At 39.1% G+C, this 24,043-nt stretch overlaps 1 protein-coding gene across 1 annotated transcript in view; it reads left to right on the top strand.

Moving 5' to 3' along the window:
* SHQ1 (SHQ1, H/ACA ribonucleoprotein assembly factor) overlaps positions 1 to 24,043 on the top strand; it is an 88,548-nt gene that overhangs the window by 13,133 nt on the left and 51,372 nt on the right. Inside the window, 5 exon segments of the mRNA XM_060163888.1 lie at positions 984 to 1,096; positions 7,550 to 7,677; positions 17,741 to 17,895; positions 20,147 to 20,200; positions 22,590 to 22,713. Coding sequence (XP_060019871.1) covers positions 984 to 1,096; positions 7,550 to 7,677; positions 17,741 to 17,895; positions 20,147 to 20,200; positions 22,590 to 22,713 — 574 coding nt within the window.

Consider the following 24,043-nt stretch of genomic DNA (forward strand, 5'->3'; position numbering starts at 1 on the left):
AGTCTGTTCTAATGGTTTGCGTCCACGACTGTCTACCAACTTATTTCCCTTGACTTCTTTTCAGCTAATAGTGTTCAAGCTGCTTCCCGTTTGCCTACTATCCCTTGCGGTTGGTAGTATGAAAGGGCAGACTGAAGAAAGAAAAAAAAAGAGCTTTAGGAGTATTTTGCATTGTACAAAGTTTCTTTCCTTCATAATTCTGATCACAAGAAAGAAGACCATGTGGCATTGTAGGTGGTTTTAGTAATACACCTGTTTTCTGTAGGGTTGGGCTTAGGAAACAAGCCATACAGCAGTATGTACTCATCCAGGTGAAGATGATTACAGTAAGGTTGAATATTACTTGGGATTGGATTTGTAAATTTTCAAGTGGAAAGTCATATCTATCAAAATTGCCCTTAACAATTCTCGTTAGGGGTGAGAAGGGACAAGGAAATAAGGACAGAGCCCAGAGTTGGCTTGGCCTTGGCGGGGGGGGGGGGTGGTCGACTGGATAGCCTGCATTTCTGTTCAAGGCGAGTATTTACAGGGACACGGAAGTTACCAAGGTTTGGTTTGCTGACGTGGCACCCCTGGCAGCAGCAGCTCTGTCTTGGGTCTAGAAATTCATTTCAACTTGCCTTTCCTAACTTTCAAATCTCTGGGAGTAAATGGGGGAATGAGTGCAGAATTAAATGTTCCTGTTTGCTTGCAGAGGATTACTCTGTTTTTCATGTTAAACTTTTATAGCCTTAATCTATGTTAATCAGTTTGTTTATTTTAAGGATTAGATGACATAATTGATGTGAAAGCTTCTAACAGGGCCTGGCAGGTAGTAGGTGTCTAACAAACATTTGCTGGATTTGAATCTAAATGTCACACGTGGTATCACGGCTTACCGATCAATTAGATTCTTCCTGTGTTTGGGCATTTTGTACAAAATGAGATTTTTCATTGCTAAAATAGGAGATAGCAATTACTCTTTCTTTCCTGGGTGTTCTTAGGATGAATTGAGTGATGTTATCGATCTTAAGGATCCAGATTCCACCCCTGCAGCCGAACGAAGGCAGAAACGCCTGGCTGCTGAGCTGGCGAAGTTTGATCCTGATCATTACCTGTGAGTATTGAGGGGTTTTTTTTTGTTTTGCTTTTTGGTTTTTTTGAGAATTGAATAATTTACTTGACATTGAGTATTTAAAATTTTTTTGAGTATCTTTTTAACTGTTAGGTATGTGCTTTTTTGGACTCTAGAATTTAGTGATGGCTCACAACCTTAGTTGACATTTGAATTAGCCTACAACTGTTATATCTCTGTGATCTTTGTAAGATACTGTTTTTCGTTACCTCATTGCAGCACCAGAGAAGTCTTTTAGTGTACTTTGAGTTTTTTCCTCGCCAAACTTAAAAATAGAACATTGCATTCGTGAGAATAGTAGGCACCATTCTTTTCAGGAGACGCTTTGTTGTGATTAATGGTGTATATAATTGAAAACATGTTTCAATTTCTTTTAAGAATTTGAATCTACATGTCCCACGTTTCTTGGCTGATCCAGGGTTTTCCCAACACTTTCATCCACTGGCACCTGTAATCGAGGATCTGTTTCAAATGAACAAATAACTGTTCATTGGGGTAGGGTATAAACAAAATCTACTTTTAAGTTTTGCGGTATTTCCCACCTGCATTAATTGTGTCTTGAGCCATCATGTGTCTCTGTCAGGCTTATATTTGTCTAAGGAACAGATCTAATTAATGGGTAGGTAAATAATCACTTGCCTCGGAAAGATTGTGATGTTTCTCATTGGCCTCGATAGCAGCACTTCTTTCAAAGAAGTGGTTGTCCCCGGGCCTCTGTGGGTACTCGGTGGCTTTCCTAGGATGTGAGTCGTGTTTTGATGTAGACCTCAATTATTATTCTTCCCAAGTTCCGGGCCCACGATTTTTAAACTGTTACATATGCAGCTATCATCGTCATATTCCCTTATACTTGTATAGTGCTCTCAGCTTGTCAAGTGCTCTCATGTGATTATTTAATTCAGTTTTCACAACAGCTGAGGAAAGGAGGTTAAGGGACTCATCCAAGGTCACACCACTACTAAGTGGCTCGGCCAGGACTTGAAAAGAGTCTTTCCATTTGTCATTTTGTGTTTCCTTTTCATGTACACTCTCAGTTTAACTGCTGTTGCTCTTGTGATTAGCATTCTATCTCCTGTGACACAGTGGGTGACTAATTGGAATGGCAGAAATATATCCTGTGATGTGCAAATGGGCTGAGTGATGTGTAGTGATGAATGGGGGAACTCTTGGACATCCTGAGGGAAGCTGAGTAAGAGCAAGCTGGGTTATATTTTGGAGGACGTCTGGGAGAGTCAGCTCCATTTACATTGCCATTTCTAATTACCTTTATGTCTCCAATTGTGATTTGAAAGGTCCACTGAAGAATAATTTGAAGAAACGCATTTAAAATCATGCTGAATATTTAAAGCAGAAAGATTTCATTGTCACCAAATTTCCCAGGCAAGCGTGAGAACAGATTGAGCCTTACAAGACAGAAATTTCGAGTGGGAGGGAGCTTAATTAGCAGAACTGCCTATCTCTTCTCTTCTAAAACTCGAAGTATAGCGATATGGCCTGAGAAAATCAAGAAACTGGAATTTATACTTAGCAGTGTGATATTAGAGGCAGCCCTTATTTTTCTCCATCTTCTGGTTCTTTATCCAGAAAACCACATTTTCTTTAATAGTATGCATGAAATGTTCTTTGCATTTCTCCAGGAAGAGTTTTTTTTACACGAGTGGCTTAAGTTTAGTCACAGGCAAGTTGGAGAGTGGGTGTCAGGAGATAAAGGTTCTTTGTGACTTTTCTGGTAGGAATAAGACTTCGGCAAATTGTCATTTTTGCGTTACTCGTTATTTATATTAGGTGACTGACTCACCCAAATGTATTATATTAAATGAAGTGCAAGCAAAATTCTTTTAAATTTTCAGTTAAATTTTTTTAGCTCAGTGCTTTTTTTTGTTGTTCTTAATGGTTAGTACAGTGGAAGAAAAAGTTTATTGTAAATTCTTATCTACCATGCAGACAGTACATTGCACGCATTGTATTAGACATTTATATCAATATACGTAAATGGGTAATACGTAATACATATATATGCCAGTGTAATACATAATATAAAATATATTACATTAGCATAATATATGACATTTTCAAGTTGTTTGACTTGTCCTTGCAAGTCATGATGTCTCTTCATGTTGTCGGAGTTTTTAGGAGCTTAAGGAAAACTAATTTTAATTTCATCCTAAAGAGGAAAGGTAAATTGACTATATACAAAAATGTACACGTTTCAAAGGCACATATAAATGACTTCAGATTATTATTGTTTTTAAAATCCTCTCTTGTAAAGTATGGGTACCAGTGTGTGATTTTTTTTTTTGCCCCCTATGTTTTGCAGCCCAGCAGAATGCTGGGCCTATAGATGATCCATAAACAATTATTTTTTTTTTACTATCCATTTCTTGCCATTTATAATTCCTTTTGAGTAGTATTTTTACCGTAAAATATGTTGAAGGCATCTTGAAACATTCCTTCATAGTCCTTTCCCTTTTGCTTATTATAGCTAAGTTTTCATATTTCTCTTGCTGAGAGTGGTGTTTTCTTTTCCTTCCCAGGCAAAGTGTTTTTTAATTGTTGGCATATTTTTTACTTCAACCAGTTCATAAAATCTCATTTATTTCCTTCTTTGGGAGAAAGTAAAAGAATTTAGTCAACATTCAAAATATCTATGAGATAAGAAAAGGGACAAAAATGATCGTATAGCATTTGGGGTGCCTTTTTTTGGAACAAGAGAAGGCCCTCTTTATTGTTTGTTTATTTTTTATTGAGATATATTTGATTTACAATATTATATTTGTTTCAGGTGTACAACATAGTGATTCAAAATTGTTATAGATTATACTCCATTTAAAGTTATTAAAAAATATTGGTTATATTCCCTGTGCTGTACAGTATATCTTTGTAGCCTGTTTATTTTATACATAGTAGTTTGTACCTCCTAATCCGGGGTGTTAAGTAAAATTGTAATGTACGGTGCTACACATTTGTTAAAGAAGATGACAGACTGATCAGGGTTCTGGATTTACTGAGGAAATCTCAAAATGACAAGTAGTAATTAGAAGGCTGAGAAGAGGATCATCTGCTTCCAAGGTGGCTCTTTATTCAAAACAGCAACCTTAGGAAAAAGCACTGGGATAAACATGTCACTTATTCATCCTTTCACGTACGCACTTATTTGTTCAACAAATATTTGTTTGAATGACTTCCATGCCAGGCAGTGTTGTAGGCAGCAGGGAGAGTGTGGTGAATACAAGGTAGCTGCCCTCATGCGGCTTACACTCTAGTGGGGAAGTGGATAGTATTTGGACTGTGATAAGTGCTATGAAGAAAAGCCAGGTTAAGGGTTTATAGAGCCACTGGGCATCTCACTGACTCCTTTGTTTCAACATATTCAAAATAGAACTCATCATGTTACCTGTAAAGTCTTCCTGAATTTTCTGCTTGGTGGAATGCCCTTTTTTTCATCCCAGTCACCCAGGTTAGATACCTGGGGTTCATCTTTGACTTCATTCTTATCCCACCCTTTCAATCAATCCTGAAATTGTACCGTTTATCTCCTTGCTCTGTCCTTCACTCCGTCTCTTCCTGGCCCTCGTCTGTGGTCTGTGTCTGGCTTGTTGCAGCTGTCCCCTAACACCCAGTTGGCATCTCTCATTCCAGCCTGCACTTCTGCAGATCCATCAACCATAAGACTACCAGCAAGATGTCTTAGGTACTGAGAGTAAAAATCTGCTTAAACCCTTACTGGGTTCTCCTTTGCCTACAGCATAAGCTCCTAACTCCTTAGCATGTATAGAAAGTTCTCTGTGATCTGGACGCCACCTGCCTCTGTAGCATCTCTCTTGCCACCCCCTGCCCACATTTCATACTGTGGCGGTGACGAATGTTTGCATCTCCCCGCCTGTACTATACCGCTTCTCACACACTTTCTACTCCTGGTTTCTCTTTGCTGACTATTTCCCCACCCCATCCCGCTTTCCCTGAAAAACTTTGACTTGCCCTTTAAGGCTGGGCTCAGTTGTCACCCCCTGGCACCCTCCCTTCCAAGTTGGCATAGGAGCTGCTCGTGTGTTATAGCTCATCTTGTTTTTACTGCATGGTTTTGTAACATTCTGGGTTTGTGTCTGTGGTTCCTGTTAAACTGTGGTGCCCTGAAGGACAGGGACTGAGTCTTACTGATCTTCATCTGCCCGACCCCGCATATAGAGGGCCCTCAGTGAATGCTCGTTGAATTAATGGCATTTAAAAAGTTGAAAATAATTTATTCGGGAAAGTAGAACATCAGTTGACCTCAGATCTTGGGCATCATAAAGAATAAGCCATCCCAATTTAGATGAGGGACTGTATTAGTGAGATTTTACTCAAAACACTTTGAAAGTTTTTTGGGGGCAGGGCATGAAGATGGCAGAGATACTGTTCTACAGAAGCAATTTTCCCCAGTATTTTTCTCCTGGGGAGAAAACAGCGTCTTTTCAGATGGGCTCTTCTTCTACCCTTGACTTAAATGTCCTTGGTACCCCAGCTTTCGACACCCTTTCCTCACAATGTGCCACTTCTTTCTCCCTGGGCATTCTGTCCTCTTCTCTGGCCTCAGTAACTGAATGCTCAGGACTCCTAGGTGTCTCTCTTGAGCATCAGATTTGCATGTCTGACCGCCTGTTGGACAGGTCTTTGTTTGTATGTCCTGCAAGGACACCTCAAGCAGCCCATCCCAAAGCAGAAGCCATTCCCTCTCCAGTCGTGTCTGCTAACATCCCAAGTTAGCAAAGGGCACTGCAGTCCACCGAACTGTCAAGGCCAGTGTCCTGGACAGCAGCCTGATCCTGCCAGGAATTGATATTGAGAATTACTATTTCAAGATAATTGCTGTTCAGTTTTGTCCAATATGTGCCTTATGTCCTCAGTCATAAAAATGGAATGTTTGTATTGGTTAATAGCTTGGGTTTCAGACTGAGACTTCAGTGGATCCAAATTGTGGCCACACTTCTTACTGGTTCTTTGACCTTAACCATGATACACAATTTTTCCAACCCTCAGTTTCTACTCATGTAAAAGGGGAGTATTAATAGCACCCCTTGCCTGTGGGGGTGGTGTGAGGATTCAAGGAAATAATTGATGAAGAGTACTTAGTGCAGTGCTTGGCACATCCAAAGAACTCAGTGAGTTATCTGTGATCCTTTTAATTTTAAAAATATTTCAGGGACTTCCCTGGTGGCACAGTGGTTAAGAATCCACCTGCCAACGCAGGGGACATGGGTTCGAGCCCTGGTCCGGGAAGATCCCACATGCTGCGGAGCAGCTAAGCCTGTGCGCCACAACTGCTGAGCCTGCGCTCTAGAGCTCACGAGCCACAACTACTGAGCCTGTGTGCCACAACTAGTGAAGCCCGCGTGCCTAAAGCCTGTGCTCCACAGCAAGAGAAACCACTGCAATGAGAAGCCCGCGCACCACAATGAAGATTAGCCCCCGCTCGCCACAGCTAGAGAAAGCCTGTGCGCAGCAACGAAGACCCAACGCAGCTAAAAATAAATAAATGAAAAAAATTTTGCAGTATCTCAGTTGAAAGAAAAAATATTTAAGGTCACAAAACTGTGAGCTAGGAAATCCAGTTTACCAAAACAGCCAGTGTCTTGAGGTTCTAATTACCTGAAATATAAATGAATTTTCCACCATGAGTTATATACTTTTTGTCATTCTTTTCCCAAGAATATCAGTTTCCCACTTTGAGTGCAAGACCGTATAGTTTCTGAATAAGTGACCTCCAAGAGTATATTTTGAATGTAGCAGTTATTTTCCTAGTTAAAACTGAGAAAGTAAAGTGTGGGAAAATTAATTTTCTGTTCTCTACAAAGGTTGCTTTTATCTTTTGCAGTAGTTTTAAATTAAGGAACTATTAAGATTAGCATAGCTAAATAAAATAGATTGCATCATGGAAGGAACCATGAGTGCACGTGCTAAAAAATAAGGGGTGTGTGTGTGTGTGTGTGTGTGTGACACATCTGTGGATATGTAGTATCCTAAATCTTCTCATGTGTTTATTTATTTTTTGTTGGTGGAGTTAAAAGATGCTTTCCTTTAACTATATAACCTTACAAAAATCTGTGATATTTGCAAACCTCGCACAAGCCCTAGGCTTCAGTCCATTGTGTGTTCAGATTCACTTCATCCCACATGGCTGTGGTACAGGGCATGGGACTTCAGAAGGGGACTGGTCTTCTCTGTACTTTCTGTCTAAAGAGATCACAGATGTCAAATATCCCTTTAGTCCAGTGTTTACTTTTTACTTATGACTATTAGTAACCACAACAAAAGTAATAGCAGTGCTCAGTCTTTCCTTGAAATGTACTTTTAGTCTGTATTTCTAGTGCAGATGTGATGAGTTAAGGTAAAATTTTAAAAAGTGAAAACCAGCCTAACTCTGTGTAACAAGCCCCTTCATATTTTTTTTTTCCCCAGAGCTGACTTTTTTGAAGATGAGGCAGTTAAACAGGTTTTGGAATATAATCCGTGGTGGATTGATCTGTATTCAAAAATGATGGCTTCTTTGGGAAAGAGTCAGGAACAAGAAGATCTTGATGCGTTAGGTAAGAAACTCAAAATGAGGTCATTTGTTTACTGCCTTTCCTAAGCACACAATTATAATTGCCTCATAGAGTGAAGATGTTATTTTGATTTGTTAATTTTGGAAATGGGTCTTCATCCCAGACTGGGAAATGCCACTCAATAATTACACTTACTTGTCTTGGAAAATTCTTTTGGAATATGTTTTACTTTTGAATCATTGGGGTCTTTTACATTTTTAAAAAATTTTTTATATTTTTATCAAATTTAGGGACACTAACAGAATATTTGTAGCTGTTGAATAATCTGCTTGAGAGATCTGACCATTCCTCTGTGGCAAGGGCATTTGAGTATTAGAAATGGTGAGAAGAGACCCAGTTTTCAATCCCTTTGCTGAATGAATTTGTTAAGTTCTTCCTAGTTTTTTCACATGTGGTTTCATGTGGAAGCAGAACTAATTATCTTCCCTTCTGTACCTTACAGAGAGCAGGTGAGCCAGTTTTTACCAGCGAAGGCTGAGCTGGGGGGTTTTATGAGCCACAAGAGACTGCTGTGCCATATTTAATATTAAGCTAAATGTTATGCACAGAGTCATTTCTTAGATGGGCCTTGTATTAACACCTTCTCTGAGTGGGAGGTTGGTGTGTTAAGTCCGTAAATTAGAATTAAAACAGTTTCTAGTAGGTCAGTGTTTTCTGTTATACTGATTTAGTTACACTGTTACACTGATTAAAAATACTACACCTAGACTTGTGGTGTGGTAGTATATACAAATGCTGAATTTGTATATACAAATCAGTATTTGTATATACAAATCACTTTGTAGTATATACAAATGCTGAATTTTAATGCTGTATACTTGAAAATTATATAATAAAAAGTATATGTATTAAAATTTTAAAAGTCTGTTCTATGCAGTATTTGAGAATGAACAATTTTACTACCCCCCCGCAAAATTTAGTGTTTAAATGAAAGGAATACACACACACACAAACACACACACACACGCAAATACGTTAAATGGAATATAGAATTTCCCCACTCCAAATTCCTCTTCTTGAAAGTAATCACTACAAACAATTTGGGTTTTTTTTTTTTTTTTTTTGCGGTACGCGGGCCTCTCACTGTTGTGGCCTCTCCCGTTGCGGAGCACAGGCTCCGGATGCGCAGGCTCAGCGGCCATGGCTCACGGGCCCAGCCGCTCTGCGGCATGTGGGATCCTCCCGGACCGGGTCACGAACCCGCATCCCCTGCATCGGCAGGCGGACGCTCAACCACTGCGCCACCAGGGAAGCCCAATTTGGGGTATTTTTAATGCATATCCTGACATCTAAATATTTGCTTTAAGAAATGTATACACATAGATTCATATACACTCTCTTCTCACTGCTTTCTCCAGTTTGCAGTGTATGTTGTACCTCTTTCTTCAGCACTTACAGTCCTACCTGAGGCTTTTAATGCCTGCCTAGTGTTCTGTTGTGTATTTGTGTCATGATTAGTGGCCACGTGGTCTGTTTACCACTGGTGGGCATTCGGGTTGTTTACAGGGTTCTGCAGTGGCCTTTTTTGACCATCATTCTGAAGTAGCTGTTGCAGCACAATGTTTTGATCCTCCGCATAGCAATGCAATATCCTGCTATTTGCTCTATTTCTAGAGCCTAGAAAGAACCTGTTATGTAATAGGTACTCAATAAATATTTGTAGAATAAATAAATATTGCAGTGAATATTTTTGTAGTTAGGTTTCATTAGAGTTTAGGTGATCTCTACCAGGTTGAAAAATTGCCACTGTAATTTTCTGGAATGGACTCTATATTGCACAACGGAAACTCTTTTATAAATAATCACTCTTGTTTACATTGTTTTCAACAAATCCTTGGTTTTATATTTGATTTGAGTTTAAGAATCTTTCAGAGACCTCCCATATCATGTAGGCGAATTTTCAGGTACAAGATTGCTAACACAATTTAGATAGTTAACTGTATATGCCATGTGGATCTGCTCAGAAAGTTTGCTCAAACTTAAATCATCAGTGCTCTCTAGTGAATCATTTGGGTTCAGTATTTTACTGAAGTGGTCTGGGGAGGAATTGGTGGTTGTGTAGTTAAGTTTTCTGTCCACAAGGGTGCGCTAGTTGCCCTAAAAATCGAGAGACGGCATTACCTTTGATTTGAATTTTCACTTGCTCTGCTTTGATCAGTTGCAGCTTGTTCTAGGTCCTGCTTTCTGTGTCAGCCGTGCTTTGAGTTAGTTCTCTATGTGTAATTTTAACAGAAGGTTAAGCCAGTCGGTGCCTTTAACCATTGGCCTTCCTGACCCTTTATCTCTGTCTGACCCGTGGCACGCATCCAGACTGGTGCTTCAGGCACACTCATATTCTGCTCGCTGTTACGGTGGTTCATCCTAAGAATCACCTTTAAAAGCGGCAAGGGCATGTGATAAAGGTAGAACAACTTGAATTCTGTGTTGTACAGAAAGTACCTCTTGTAAATGTGCCAAGTATCAGGTTATGCATAGAAGGTAAATGTGGGTTTCTGGGTTTAATGCCTTGCTCCTCCACAGGCTGGCTGTGTGACTTTGCAACTTCTCTGGGTTGCTGTGGAAATCCTGAACCTACCTCATAGACTTGTCATGAGGATTGAACTAGACAATGTACTTAAAATCCTTAGCATACTGTAAGTGTTGGAAATTGTCATCACAGAGTAAATCAGTGGCAGGAGAGCCAGGAATTACCTGGCCTCCTTTTGAAATCATAATTTTTATACATTTACACAGCTTTAAGGGGAACTTCTTTAACATGATTCCTCTTTCAGTTTCTTTTTCTTGTTCAAATATTTGAGACACCCAGAATTGGAGGCGTGAATTGAAGTGTGTCGAGCCAGGCTCAAATAGGAGAAAAAAGAAATAAACCAAAAAATAAACCTTAAAGTTCTCAGCTCACTCAAGCAGCGTGATGCTGCTGTAGTTTTCCCCTGCCTCCTCTTCCTCTTTTTTCTTCTTTGCCTCCCAGGCCTTCCTTTCTGTCCCTGCAGTGGCACGTTGCCAGGCATATATAATGGTGCAGGTGAGGGGTGCACCTTTGATTCCTCCTCATAAACTATTAAGCTGGATTGTCTCGATTTGCAGATAAGCCTTAGGTGGTGAACTTTGCCCCCCGCCTTTGCCTTGCCAAAGACGAGGTTATGGCTCTTGTCATTTTCATCGTCGCCCTGAGTTACAACATGGAGACTTTCATTGCCATCTTCAGTTTTGTAATGATCCGGATCTTCCTCCCCAAAGGCTTGTAAATGGAAGTGTTAAATGCTGTACTCGCACTGAGCTCTGGTTTCACGAGGATGGACTTCCCGCATTTCCCATGTTGTCTCTCAGTGGTTAATCTCAGCCCAGGAATCTTGGCACACGATTGCTTGTTATGACACCACATAACATTTATAGTCAATGAACTTCCTACCAGGGACATCCTGTTTGGCACCAGTGTTTGCAGAGCTGTCAGCATCAGCCCTGAAAGCTGCAGCACTGTGGAGCTGCCCATGTGGGCCAAGGGTTTGAATGAGCACATTTTCTTCTGATTCCCTTGATCTGTTTCCAGAAAGTGGACAATGTGATGCATTTGCATTCCTCTGAGAGGAGCCAGATCATGGTTGATTTAATTGTTGACCCATGGAAGACAGGGATGTTTGGGAGGGGAATTAGGCAGAGGAGAAGATTTAAAAGTAACAAAACGAGGTGATGTTCGAAGTGAAGTGACAAGGTCACTTTCCACTTTGATGGGAGCCCCTGGGTAGTCCTCAAATGTTTTGATGGGGTTTTTCATGTTGGGAGTTGGTCCTGGGCCCTTTGCTTCAGTGTTAGGGCGCCAGTTTCTTCCCCAAATGAACTGAGCTTTAAGCTGGCTTTTGTTTGACTGTAGATTATGTGTAGAAGTATAATTGACCGAAATGTTGTGAACTGTCAATATATAGCAAAGTTGCTCTGTCGTGTAGCTAAGTCATACGAACGCTTGACAAATGTTACTTGTGGTGGCAAATCATCCAGGTATTGCTGGCACCGTGTCTGTACTTATTTCTAGCGTTGCTGCTTGGTTAGACCTGATTGTGTGCAAACCTCCCCAAGATCCCCTTTGGGTGATATTATTTACAGCTCTAAAAAAAAGGCCTGGGGGAGCTCAGACTTTTGGTTTCTCTAGTGATTTCCCAGGCTGTTGTTATTTATGATCTCTGGTTTCTTTGAATTTCAGAATTTAAATACTTCTGTGTATTATTAATGAAGTACTTAGGCCAAAATGGAACTCAAAACCACTCAGAAAAAGATGGTGGTGTTTCATTTTTAAAAATTTAAATATTTTACTTTACATATATATTTTTTTATTTTATTTATTTTTTTTGGCTGCGTTGAGTCTTCGTTGCTGCACGCGGGCTTTCTCTAGCTGCGGCGAGCGGGGGCTACTCTTCGTTGTGGTGCACGGGCTTCTTATTGCGGTGGTTTCTCTTGTTGTGGAGCCCAGGCCCTAGGCGTGTGGGCTTAGTTGCTCCGTGGCATGTGGGACCTTCCCAGACCAGGGATCGAACCCATGTCCCCTACGTTGGCAGGCGGATTCTCAACCACTGAATCACCAGGGAAGTCCCAGTGGTGGTGTTTTGAAGGAAAGTTAGGGGCACCCAGCATTCAGGAATTCAGAAGAGTACATTCAAGTCGGCCTTCCTTGTGTGTACGGTTGTGGGAAGTGACCCGTGATATGTGGAAGCACTTAACTTGTGGGTCATGTAACATCAGAACACGCAGTTCCCAGGTCATCCTTTACAGATCACTGAGCACATACAGGTGTGATGACCAAAGAGTAAGGAGTAAACATGTGGATGAGTTGATGTGTCGTTCAGCGGTTCTGGGCACGCTTACCTATGGATTCAGACTTCCATGGAAGCAGAAGTCTTTATTAACCAACTAGGATCTAAAGGCTTTCCCTCTAGTGAGATACTGTGGTCACGGACACCTGGCACTTTGCTATTAGCTAAACTAATGAACGTCTCCAAAACTGTACCTAAGGGAGGGAATACTGTCTCAGCCCTTCTAGGGGTCTTCAAATACTTTGTGAGATAATACGTTCTTCATGTAGTGAAAAAATGTTCCTCCTTACAGGTTCCTTACATCAGACCACTTTAAGTGAACCGAGAGATTCTCTTTAAATTGAGAAATCTTCATACGAGCCCCATAATGGAACACTCAACACCCAGTTGATCTGTCACATGAATTTCTTTTTTGAATGTCAGTCTTTAAAGAATGCTTCATTTGACACTCGCCTGCATTAAGTTTAAAAATATACACATTTCTTTATATTGCTGGCCAGCAAATTAAATAAATACATTCGCATAGTTATTTGTTGTTTATGTAAGCAGTGCTTGTACAAATACATTTAAAACTTCTTTTTAATCATAGGGTTTTTAACATGGTTGGAAAAAATACATATTTTATGTCAAAACCTTGTTGTTGTTGTTGTTTTTTTGGCACTAAATATATTTTAGTGAGTAAAGGAATATTGCTTCTCGTAATATCAAGTAAGTGTATTTAAGATTTTTTTCCCCCAGAGGACAGGCTGCTAAAAAGTGCTGGAAGGAAGCCTTACAGCAAAAAGAAACCATGTTAAACTTAAGGCTCCTAAGAGAGTACAGAAGTGAGTTTGGAAAACGATAGGTGAAAAGGGACCATTATGTGGGAGTAATCAGTCATATTCTTTTCCTTCTGGCTTTTGCCCAGTTGTGATGAACAGAAGGGCAGTCTTTTGTTGAGCAGAGACAGAAAGGGACTGGGACTTGACTAGGTATCAAGAGAGTGCTCTGGGAATATTAAAAAAGGCAGTTTAATAATTTTTGGTCTCTGAGAAGGTGTCAGAGACACGTGTCTTTTATTAACCCTTCTAAAAAGAGGCTTCTTGAGTTAGAGCTGGGCTCACGCCCACTTGGCTAGCAACCGAGTTTCTTTCCTTCCTTGCCCCTGGGTGTGGTCATGAGACTAAGTCTTCGATGATGGGAAGTGAGTGGCAGTGCTGTGTGCACTTTCTGGATCAAGTCTTTAGAAAGGAGGTGTTTGTCCTCCTCTTCTGCTTTCCCATTGGTTGGAAAATTTTAGCACCTGGAACAGCATCTTGGACCATAAATGGAAGTCATACGGTGGAGGCTCTGATGCCCACCCATCCTGGATCGTTCACTCCGATTAGCAGCATGAGAGAAAAACTTCTGTCTTACTGAAACCACCGTATTTTGGGTCTGTTTGATACAGCCGTTTAGCCTGTCCTGACCTGCATATAATGGACAGTTCTAAAACCTGGAGAAAAAGGCTTCAAAGTTATTTTAGCATTACTTTGATATGCACTGGCACTAGAAGCTGAATGCCCCTCTTGACTGGGTTGGACAGCTTTTAAAGTGAATTTGAAAGTGGTTGTCTGATAGGACATGGAAGGAAAATTAAGGATTACTTTGCAAGGGAAGAGATCGATAACGCTCTGATTTAGAGGTAGCAATATATCTAGATGCTTAAGTTTCTTTAAAAATTGTTCTAAGGAACTAGTAGGCTGTGTTTTATTCTTTACTTTAACTAGGAACTCAGCACATCTATGTGATTAGCTGTTACTCTCTCTGTAAATCTTGCTCTAAGACAAGACGTATTTTACTTTCTATGTATAGTAATGAGGAACTGATAATGCTCATGTTTTCTTAACTTGAGAAGATATATATTTTATGATAGCTTACCTAAATTGTAGACATTAAAGGCAACTTGGAAGGAACTACAGTCTTAGACTTGCTTGCCTTCCCAATGTAGACATAAAGGTGTTTTTTTAAATCATTAGCTTTTATTAAATATCTTAGTTTTTTGGTTCGGGTAGCCAACATTTGGTAAGGTGACTGATACATAAAAAGAAATAGCTTCTCACTCTTCTGTCAGGAATTTATTGGGAATGGGGAAAAATATTATATTTGCAGGTGACAAAACCTGAAAGTGCTTGGAAGTAGCTTTTAGCAAGAAAAGCAGCAGATTTATTTGCTAAAATCGGTGGCTCAATACAGTGGAGAGATGGATTAGTGAACAGACTGCTGGCACGGCTCACTCTTCATCTGGAATTAACGAAAATCCTAAAACTTGAAAAAATAACTTTCAGATGGATTAAAGACTTAAATTTTTTCAATTTTATTGATGTATTTTTAATAGATCTTTATTGGAGTATAATTGCTCCACAATACTCTGTTAGTTTCTGTTGTACACCAAAGTGAATCAGCCCTATGCATATTCATGTCCCGATATCCCCTCCCTCTTGAGCCTCCCTATCCCACCCCTCTAGATCATCCAAAGCACCGAGCTGATCTCCCTGGGCTATGCTGCTGCTTCCCACTAGCTTTCTGTTTTACATTCGGTAGTGTACATATGTCGATGCTACTCTCACTTCGCCCAGCTTCCCCCTCCCACCCTTTGTCCTCAGGTCCATTCTGTATGTCTACGTCTTTATTCCTGCCCTGCAACTAGGTTCATCAGTACCATTTTTTTTTTTTTTTAGATTCCATATATATGCGTTAGCATACAGTATTTGTTTTTCTCTTTCTGACTTACTTCAGTCTGTATGACAGACTCTAGGTCCATCCACCTCCCTACAAATAACTCAATTTCATTTTAAAGACTTAAATTTAAAAGAGAAAACAAGTAAATCTTAAAGAAAAGCTGAGAGACTCCATGTACAATTTCAGGGATTGGGGAAACCTTATCAAAGGCTATAAATTCATAGTCTGGTGAAGAAAAAAAGATAGATATACTGGACTACACACAAACATAAATAATTCAATGGCAGAAGATCCCTTAAGCAAAGTCAGTAGAGATGCCGTAGATTTGGAGAGATGACTGGGGTTGATGTCCATAATAGCCGAGTTCTTAAATATTTGACAAGCCATCCAGAAAAAACCGGGCAAGACATAGTCTCATGGGTAATTTACAAGAGAGCAAATCCAAATTGCCAACAAACCTGTGAAATAATGTTCAAAGTTTAGCAGTTAGAGAAATACTAACTGAAGTAACAATGATATGTCACTGTATTAGTTTCCTCCTGCTGCATGACACGTTACCACGAAACAGAAACACAGTTCTAATCTGAGTCAGTTTCCACGTGTCAGGAGTAAGGCATGGCTTAGCTGGGTCCTCTGCTCAGGGTCTTGGAAGGATATAAACAACTGTGGCCATCTTTTCTTTTTCTTTTTTTTAAAAATAGGTGTTGGCAACCATGATCCTTTCTGGAGTTCAGGGTCCTTTTCCAGGCTCACATGATGGTGGGCAGAATTTGATTCCTGCGGCTGTAGAACTGAGGCCCTCCATGTTCTTGCTGGCTTTCAGCCGGGGTCGCTCTCAGATCTTAGAGGAACCCACAGCTCCAGGCCACGTGGCCCCCTCACGACATGGCATCTTAGTCCTTTAAAATCAGCACGCGAGTCTGGCTCCAGTCTGCTGATAATGGAACATAATCATCATAATTATAACACCGTTGGCATATTTTTTGAAATAGAAGCAAGTTGCAGGTCCTGCCCACACTCAAATGATGTGACTCATTGGGGGTCATTTTAGAATTTTTCTTGCCACAATCACTTCGCATCCATTAAACTGGAAATGATTTTGATTTTTTAAATTTCTTTTGATTTTTATTTATTTGGCTGTGTCAGGTCTTAGTTGCGGCATGCAGGATCTTCATTGAGGCATGTGGGATCTTTTGTTGCGGCGTGTGGTCTCTTTGTTGCAGCACATGGGCTTCTCTCTAGCTGTGGCGCGCGGGCTCCAGAGCACATGGGCTCGGTAGTTTGCAGCACGCAGGCTCTCTGGTTGAGGCGCGTGAGCTCAGTAGTTGTGGCCCACGAGCTTAGTTGCCACGTGACATGTGGGATCTTAGTTCCCCGACCAGGATCGAACCCGCGTCCCCTGCATTGGAAGGCGGATTCTTAACCACCGGACCACCAGGGAAGTCCCCTGGAAATGATTTTTAAAAAAGCATTTATTGCTGGGAGTGGGCAAGAGATATGTGTAGGAAAGGGAACTTCTATCCATGACCATTAGAAAGGAGAGTTGTAGCCCTTAAATAAAGTATCTCTTAAAAACAGATAAACTTTTTGACCCAGTAAATCTAAAGCCTCCAGTATCCAGTGACATATGATATAACATTTATTGCAGCATTATTAGCAGTGACATAAAGCTGGAAGCAGAGTGAATGCCCATCAGTAGGGGGAGTGGTTGGATAGAGCATGCTACACCATGGAGTATTCTACTCCTTTACAAAATTAGCTAAGTACCAAGTGGCTTGGGGGGATTTCCTAGAGGTATTGTTGAGTGAGATAGGCTAGATGGAAAAAAAAAAATCTAATTCTCTGGGTGGGGGGGGACAGTATCAACTCGCTTGTATACACATTTTTGTGTCTGGTTGTAAAGAAAAATATGAAGTGATATATACTAGATATTTTTAACATGGGGGAGGCAGTTGTTAAGGATGGAAACAGGGTGCCAAGCAAAAGGAGAAAAGGAAACTTCCTCTTCCCACAAGTCTGATATGTGTGGTCACATTTGCATATTTATGTAAAACTTTGTTTCTCTGTGTAACTGATATTTAAAAAATACGATGCCCTTAAAATTGACTAATACATGGGAATATTTCCGTTTCTTTGTATAGAACTTTCACAGTAGATAATGAATATTTACAGAGTGTTTCATTTAGCTTTTATATGTTTTCCGTTGTCAAAATGTAATTATCTTAAAGTCAATAACTGTCATTTAGCTGCCTTGAGTACAGAACAGTGTAGCGGGAAAAGATCAGGGGCTGGGGGGGTCTGGAAATAAGGAATAGATATTGTTTAGACATTTTTTTCTGTTTTTTTTAGCTCTACTAGGATTTAAGCAAATACATAGCTCTTAATAAAACTGTGACGTCTAGTTAAAAAGTTGTTTCTATGTCCAGAGTTAAATAACTTTTTATTTCAGCTTCTGTAATCCAAGTTATAATTTTGACGAATCTTCTGCAATGGGGGTTTTACAGCACGTAATGGAACTAATTTTTAAATGCATTTTATTCTAGTGTGTTTTTCTGAAGAAGAGAAATATCAGCTGCGGAAATTTGTCAATAAATCTTACCTGCTGGACAAGAGAGCCTGTCGTCAAGTGTACTACAGTTTGATTGATATCCTTCTGGCATATTGCTATGAAACTCGTGTCACCGAAGGAGAGAAGAATGTAAGTGCATGTGTGTCTGTGCAGGTTGGTATAGACTGTTCTATGGAGTAAACTGCATTAATGTCATGAGTGAGACCAGTCGTGATTAGTTACTTAGTGATGCTCTGGGCGGAGGTGCACAGGTGTGTTGGTGATGGGTACCAATAATGTTTTTATTTGGTCTTTTTTTCCTTCTCTCTTGGCTTTAGTCTCTGCCAAATAGCAGAGTATGGAAGTAAAGCTGAGGGTAGAGAAAAAGGATATCCTGAGCCCTCATCTCTTTTAGGAGATGAACTGACCAAATGAGAGGGCTGTTGCTACATGACACTTGACATTGGCAAGGGGTAAACTTTACTATAACCATTTCTAGTCTTTCTCCAACCTGTCCGTTAACAGACGTAAGGTATAGTATTTTATAAAGAAAGGAATGTGAAGCGTTTATCTGCAGGTGTTCCTCAATTGTTTTTTTTTTTTTGCGGTACGTGGGCCTCTCACTATTGTGGCCTCTCCCGTTGCGGAGCACAGGCTCCGGACACACAGGCTCAGTGGCCATGGCTCACGGGCCCAGCCGCTCTGCGGCATGTGGGATCTTCCCGGACCGGGGCACAAACCCGCGTCCCCTGCATCGACAGGCGGACTCTCAACCTACTGCGCCACCAAGGAAGCCCTCAATTTAAATAGTGTGTGTACTTCTGAAAAATTGTATATAAATCAGATTTTAAAAACGTGGATTGTATCTTTTTGGTATTCGGTGAAATCCTATTGTAAAAGTAAATCCTTTTGTAAAGTATGTTGTTTCTTAAATGATCTTTTTTTAAAAATATAGACTATACTGTATCTCTTCTTAAACCACACTTGATTTTGTAAATGAAGAGCTAAACTTTCTCACCTGTGTCACTGATGGCATATATTTAAAACAAGGCTGGAAAACAAAACAAAAAAACTTTGCAGTTAATGTGTCCCTGCATCTGTGTATAGTAGTCTTTGCTCAAGGGATTATTTTTGAGCTGTGCATATGCTTCCCTGTTTTTCATTTATTTATTTTATTAAAAAATTTTTTCAGTTGGAGTAAAAGTTGATTTACAGTGTTTCAGGTTTACAACATACTGATTCAGTATTTTTATACATTTTAGTCCATTTAAAGTTATAAAATATTGGCCATATTTCCCTGTGCTGTACACTATCTTTTTGTATTTATTTTATACATTGTAGTTTGTACCTGTTAATCTCCTACCCCATCATGCCCCTCCCCCTCCCTCTTTTTAAATTACACAAATAATTCATATCATTGTAAAGAAAAATACACATAGGAAGAAAGTAATTAAGATTTCCTGTCATCTCAGCCATCGGAGGTAGCCACACTTACAAGGTGATGTTTCTCTCCTAGGCTTCTTTCGTTGTGTATGTGTATTTACATTGGGTTATAACGTATATACTATTATTTAACCTGCTTTTCTCACTCACCATCATAGCATGAGCATAGTGTTAGGATAAGGATTTGATATGGGCCAAACGTTTTGCTGCTGGGATTCTGAAAATTTCAAAGGTGACTTTTGAGATTTGGATTTGTCTCCAAAATGAATATTAATGAGCGTAACAAGGGCATACTATAACTGAAAATGGGTTTTGTTTCCGCTCATCTTTTTAGAATACCATAATCAGCGAAAATGTTTTCGTTGACAAAAAAGTGCTTCATATTGCTTGAGAAGATGAGTGAGAGTGTTTAGTTATGCTCGATATAACTTCGCATTTTTGATTTGATTCTTGGATTCACATATTTGAAATCATGAAGTCTTGCAACTTCAGAATCTTCTCTAGAATGCACTTATTCTCACAGGCATTCTCTGAAAGGCCAGATTCTTGAGCAGCTATCTAAGTGCCAGAAAGAGCACTTCAACATTATCTTTGAGTCTTTTGGTAGATTATTTATAGCATATTTGGGAGGCAGGTAACCTAGTTGAGAAGGACAGAAAGTGAGCACGCATTGCTTTGCTTTAGTTTCAAAGTCCTTGCTTATGTGTTCTTGTGTTCTGGTACTCTTACCAGTGCAACAGCTTTCCTTTATAAATTTCCAAGGAAAGTAGCCCGAAACTTGCCTTTGATCTCCTTGACATCAGTAAAGCCATTATTTTCCTGCAGTCATAGATGCTTCTTAGGTTTTACATATGTCAATACTATTTATATACTAGTTGAATAAGTGGATATATTTGCTTTAGTTTTGAATGACTTTACCTCTAACGTGACACTATCCTTTTCTTCAAAACAAATAAAGGTTGAATCCGCGTGGAATATCAGAAAACTAAGTCCAACACTCTGCTGGTTTGAGGTATGATTGTCAGTTGCAGTTGTTTAGATTTTGTTTGTTCAGAGTTATTTTTTTGTTGTTATTAGCTCATTTGGGGTAATTCAAGCAATTCCTTAACTTTTTAAAAGTGATAGCTTTATTGTACAAAGTTTTTTTCCATCTTTTTAATAAAACTGATTTTATTTGTTACTTGTACTTTAATCATAGTACACTAATAAGGCCAGCTGTAGGGTATCTTGGAAGTTTGGAGAAGGAATGGGTATACTGTCCATTGCAGGAAGATGTTAGGTTGAGTTTGAGGCATGTATGTAAGTCGGCATATATTGGGGTTCAGAGCTCAAAGATGGGCAGAAAACCTAGGTGATACTACTATTAAGTGTCACTTACCACCAGAAGCTGTGCTAATAAGGCTTTTGTGTATATTACTTCATCTATTCCTTTCTATTGAAGTGTGTGAGATAGAATTATTGGTATTTTACAGATGAGGAAACATAGATCATATAGCTTAAATAACTTATCCTGGGTCCTACAGTTAGTATGTTTAGATCTGATAACTCTTATAATAGAGTAATAATTGCTTTTATATCTGTTTTGTAGAAAATAGTTGTGTAGAGCTCACCAAATATAGCAAAGAATGTTATCTTTAAATTTACTAGTTTTGGGACTTCCCTGGTGGTCCAGTGGGTAAGACTCCGCGCTCCCAATGCAGGGGGCCCGGGTTCAATCCCTGGTCGGGGAACTAGATCCTGCGTGCATGCCACAACTAAGAGTTTGTATGCCGCAACTACGAAGTCCGCATACCACAGCTAAGAGTCTGCATGCTGCAACTAAGACCCGGTGCAGCCTAAATAAATATTTTAAAAAATAAAATAAATTTACTAATTTTGAACACACTGTTGTCCATCAAAGCAGAAGCTTTAAAACAGTGTTTATTTAAACAGTTGATCATTGCATCATCTATTAAGGCAACTAGTTTTGTTTCTGTTTTTTTTTCCAGTTTGAATCCTAGACAGTGTACAGTTTAAGTTGGAAAATCAAAGTTGTTTCATGGCATCACTTTATTCAAATAATAGATAACATGTAAACAGGAACTGAAGCACTTAACTTTAGCAAAGAATCTTGCTATTCGTGAATGTCCATGAACCAACAGCTTGACCAGTGTCCTCTGCTGGGAGCTTGATGGAGAGTCAGGATCCCATTCCAGACCCTCTGAGTTAGAATCTTTAGCAAGATCTCCAGGAGTTCATATGCATGTTTAAGATGGAGAAGTGCTGTTCTCCAGACTTCCCTTGAGTTCTACATATTTCCATAATCAGCATATAATGGAGAAGCTGGCTTTCGTAATAATTGCATTGATTATTCCAATATTGAAAACAAAGTAGTTGGGGACTAGATAATTTCATAGTTTAGTTATAAAAGTCTGCATGAAGAGATCCACCTATTTATGATTTTATTTTGACATTTTTATTGTTTTTGAGATAACTTAGAATTGCCAGGCATGTAACTAGCTCTGTCAAACTTCTATAAATGTTTAGTTTTTTGCCAGAATATTTTAGAAATTCATCATTCCTTTTTAGATATAAAGTATCCTCTGTTGGGTACTCAGTATTCATAATCAGATCACTCATTTGTTAAGGATGAAAATACATGGAAGTGATGTATACTCCCTTACTTTTAATTTTATATTTTAATTTTTATATGTGGGTTACATTTTCAATGCATTTTTAATCAAAACCGAATTAAAAAACAATTTTGTAGAAAATTGCCTTTGTTTAGTGTTTTTGGTAAGTTTTGCATTGTTAATGGTATCATTACCATTAACCATTACCATTCAGGATAAAGCCTTTTTTCCAGAAATGAGTAGTTTTCTCTTTGAAAAGTGAAAGCAAATTACTGAAGTAAATACCATGTATTACTCATGCCTAAAGCAAAAAAACGCAAAAAAAAGCAAAAAATCAAAAGAGGGGGAAGGGGGAACTGAGAACACACTTCACTAAAGAGTTCTATATTTTTCATCTGCATTATCTCGAATGGTCCTAAAAGACAAAAACATGAAACATATATCATTTAGAAATGTCTTTTATGTGCATCTGTATTTTGTTAGTGCCATGTGTTTTACATTCATATTGGTAATTCTTAAAAGACTTTTTAAAACTTTCCTGCTACGTATGTGATTTCTAAGGAGCATTTGTGATACGTTGATAAAGTATGAGAAATTACAAAGACTGAGATAAAAATTTTATTGTAAGGTTTACAGAAAGAGTCTCACTTCATGGCTTTGTATTTGTCTTCCACTTGGCTTCATGTTGATCCAAACTTAGTTTTTAATTGAGAATAGTTTTACATTTCATTGTGTGCTTTTGTTTTGTGTAATATGGAAACGATTACTCATTTAAATGATACTTCACAGACTTGGACTAATGTTCATGAAATCCTGGTGTCTTTTGGAAGAAGAGTTTTGTGCTATCCACTTTACCGCCATTTCAAGCTGGTGATGCAAGCCTACAGAGACACTATAAAGATGTTGCAGCTAGGTAAGATGTTATTATGCTTGCAAATTTGAGAGTGAAAAGTTAAAGACTTTTAGTCTGTGAGGCTATAATCATGATTTTTGCTTTTTTTTTTTCCCATACAAAAAGAAGTAATGAAAATCATCCCATCCAACCCCTTTTCCTCCCAGGTATTGTATAAAGTAATAGTCCCTCCATATAGGTGTATAATCACACAGAGAAGTATGGTACTCTTTTCAGAGAGGAGTAGGAAGGGTAAATAGAGACAGTTTTCCAAACCATCTTGTGTTATAGTAGATTGTAACGTGCAGTATTTCTGTGTCATTCAGATGCCTATAATTTTCTAGGCATTATTCTAGGATTGTGGGTATAATAATAAATAAGTTCCCTGCTCCTATGAAGTTTATGGTTTTGCCAGGGTGACGGATGGTAAGTAAGTAAGCAATTCCAACATTGAGTGAAAAGTTCTCTGCTGGGGCAAGGAGAGTGATCATAGGAGGGGGCATGGAACCTGGACTTGGGAGATCAGGAAAGGCTTTGCAAAGAAAGCACAGCTACTCTGAGGACTTTTGACTATTGCTATATCAAACCCGAAAAGACAGATATTTGCTATTTTTAAGGCTGTGGCAAATTCTAAGCTCTGAAACAAATTCCGAAGTGCCTATAACAGCATCATTGGATTAAGTATATAGTTTCCAAGGTGATGACTTTGAAGGGGCGACATCCACTTGCATGTCTTAATTCTGGCACATTTATTCAGAAGTCACTTGCTGTACTTTATGGTCGTTTCTTGTATTTTCCTCCGAGAGTCTTATTTCTTTGTCCTTAGATAAAAATGCTTCTGGGGGTTTAGTTTTCAGACTTGAGGATAAGAAGGAGAAAGAAAGGAAGAAGTTCTTTCCTTTATATCTAGGTGACTTCATTGGCCTAACGGGAAGAATCGCATCTCTAATGTTTTGTCCCTCCTAGAGGTTTATCTCGGTTTTTCTTTGACTTCTGTGTAACCTATAGTCTTCTTGCTCTGGGGGAAAAAGTCATGTTTGAAGTAGATTCTTTCAAAGTAGATAATAATTGTAAAAGTGAATCATAGTTAAATGGAAGATACTTTTTTATTAATCCTGTTGGTTCAGACTGGCCGTATTTTATTTTAAAGGATTGTTGATTATAGGACAGCAGAGCTACTACCTTTGAGGAATCTGTCTTCTTTAACAGTGGGAAACAAACTGCTTTTTTTTTTTTTTTGCATGTTCTTTCTTCTTGCCTTCTGTCCAGGATATTTTTTGAACTGCAAAAATTACCTTGAAAAATTAATCTACTGTAAATGACTGATTGTTGAACTTGAGTTACATCACAG

This window comes from Lagenorhynchus albirostris, chromosome 10, assembly GCF_949774975.1.
Source record: "Lagenorhynchus albirostris chromosome 10, mLagAlb1.1, whole genome shotgun sequence".
Taxonomy (NCBI): Eukaryota; Metazoa; Chordata; class Mammalia; order Artiodactyla; family Delphinidae; genus Lagenorhynchus; species Lagenorhynchus albirostris.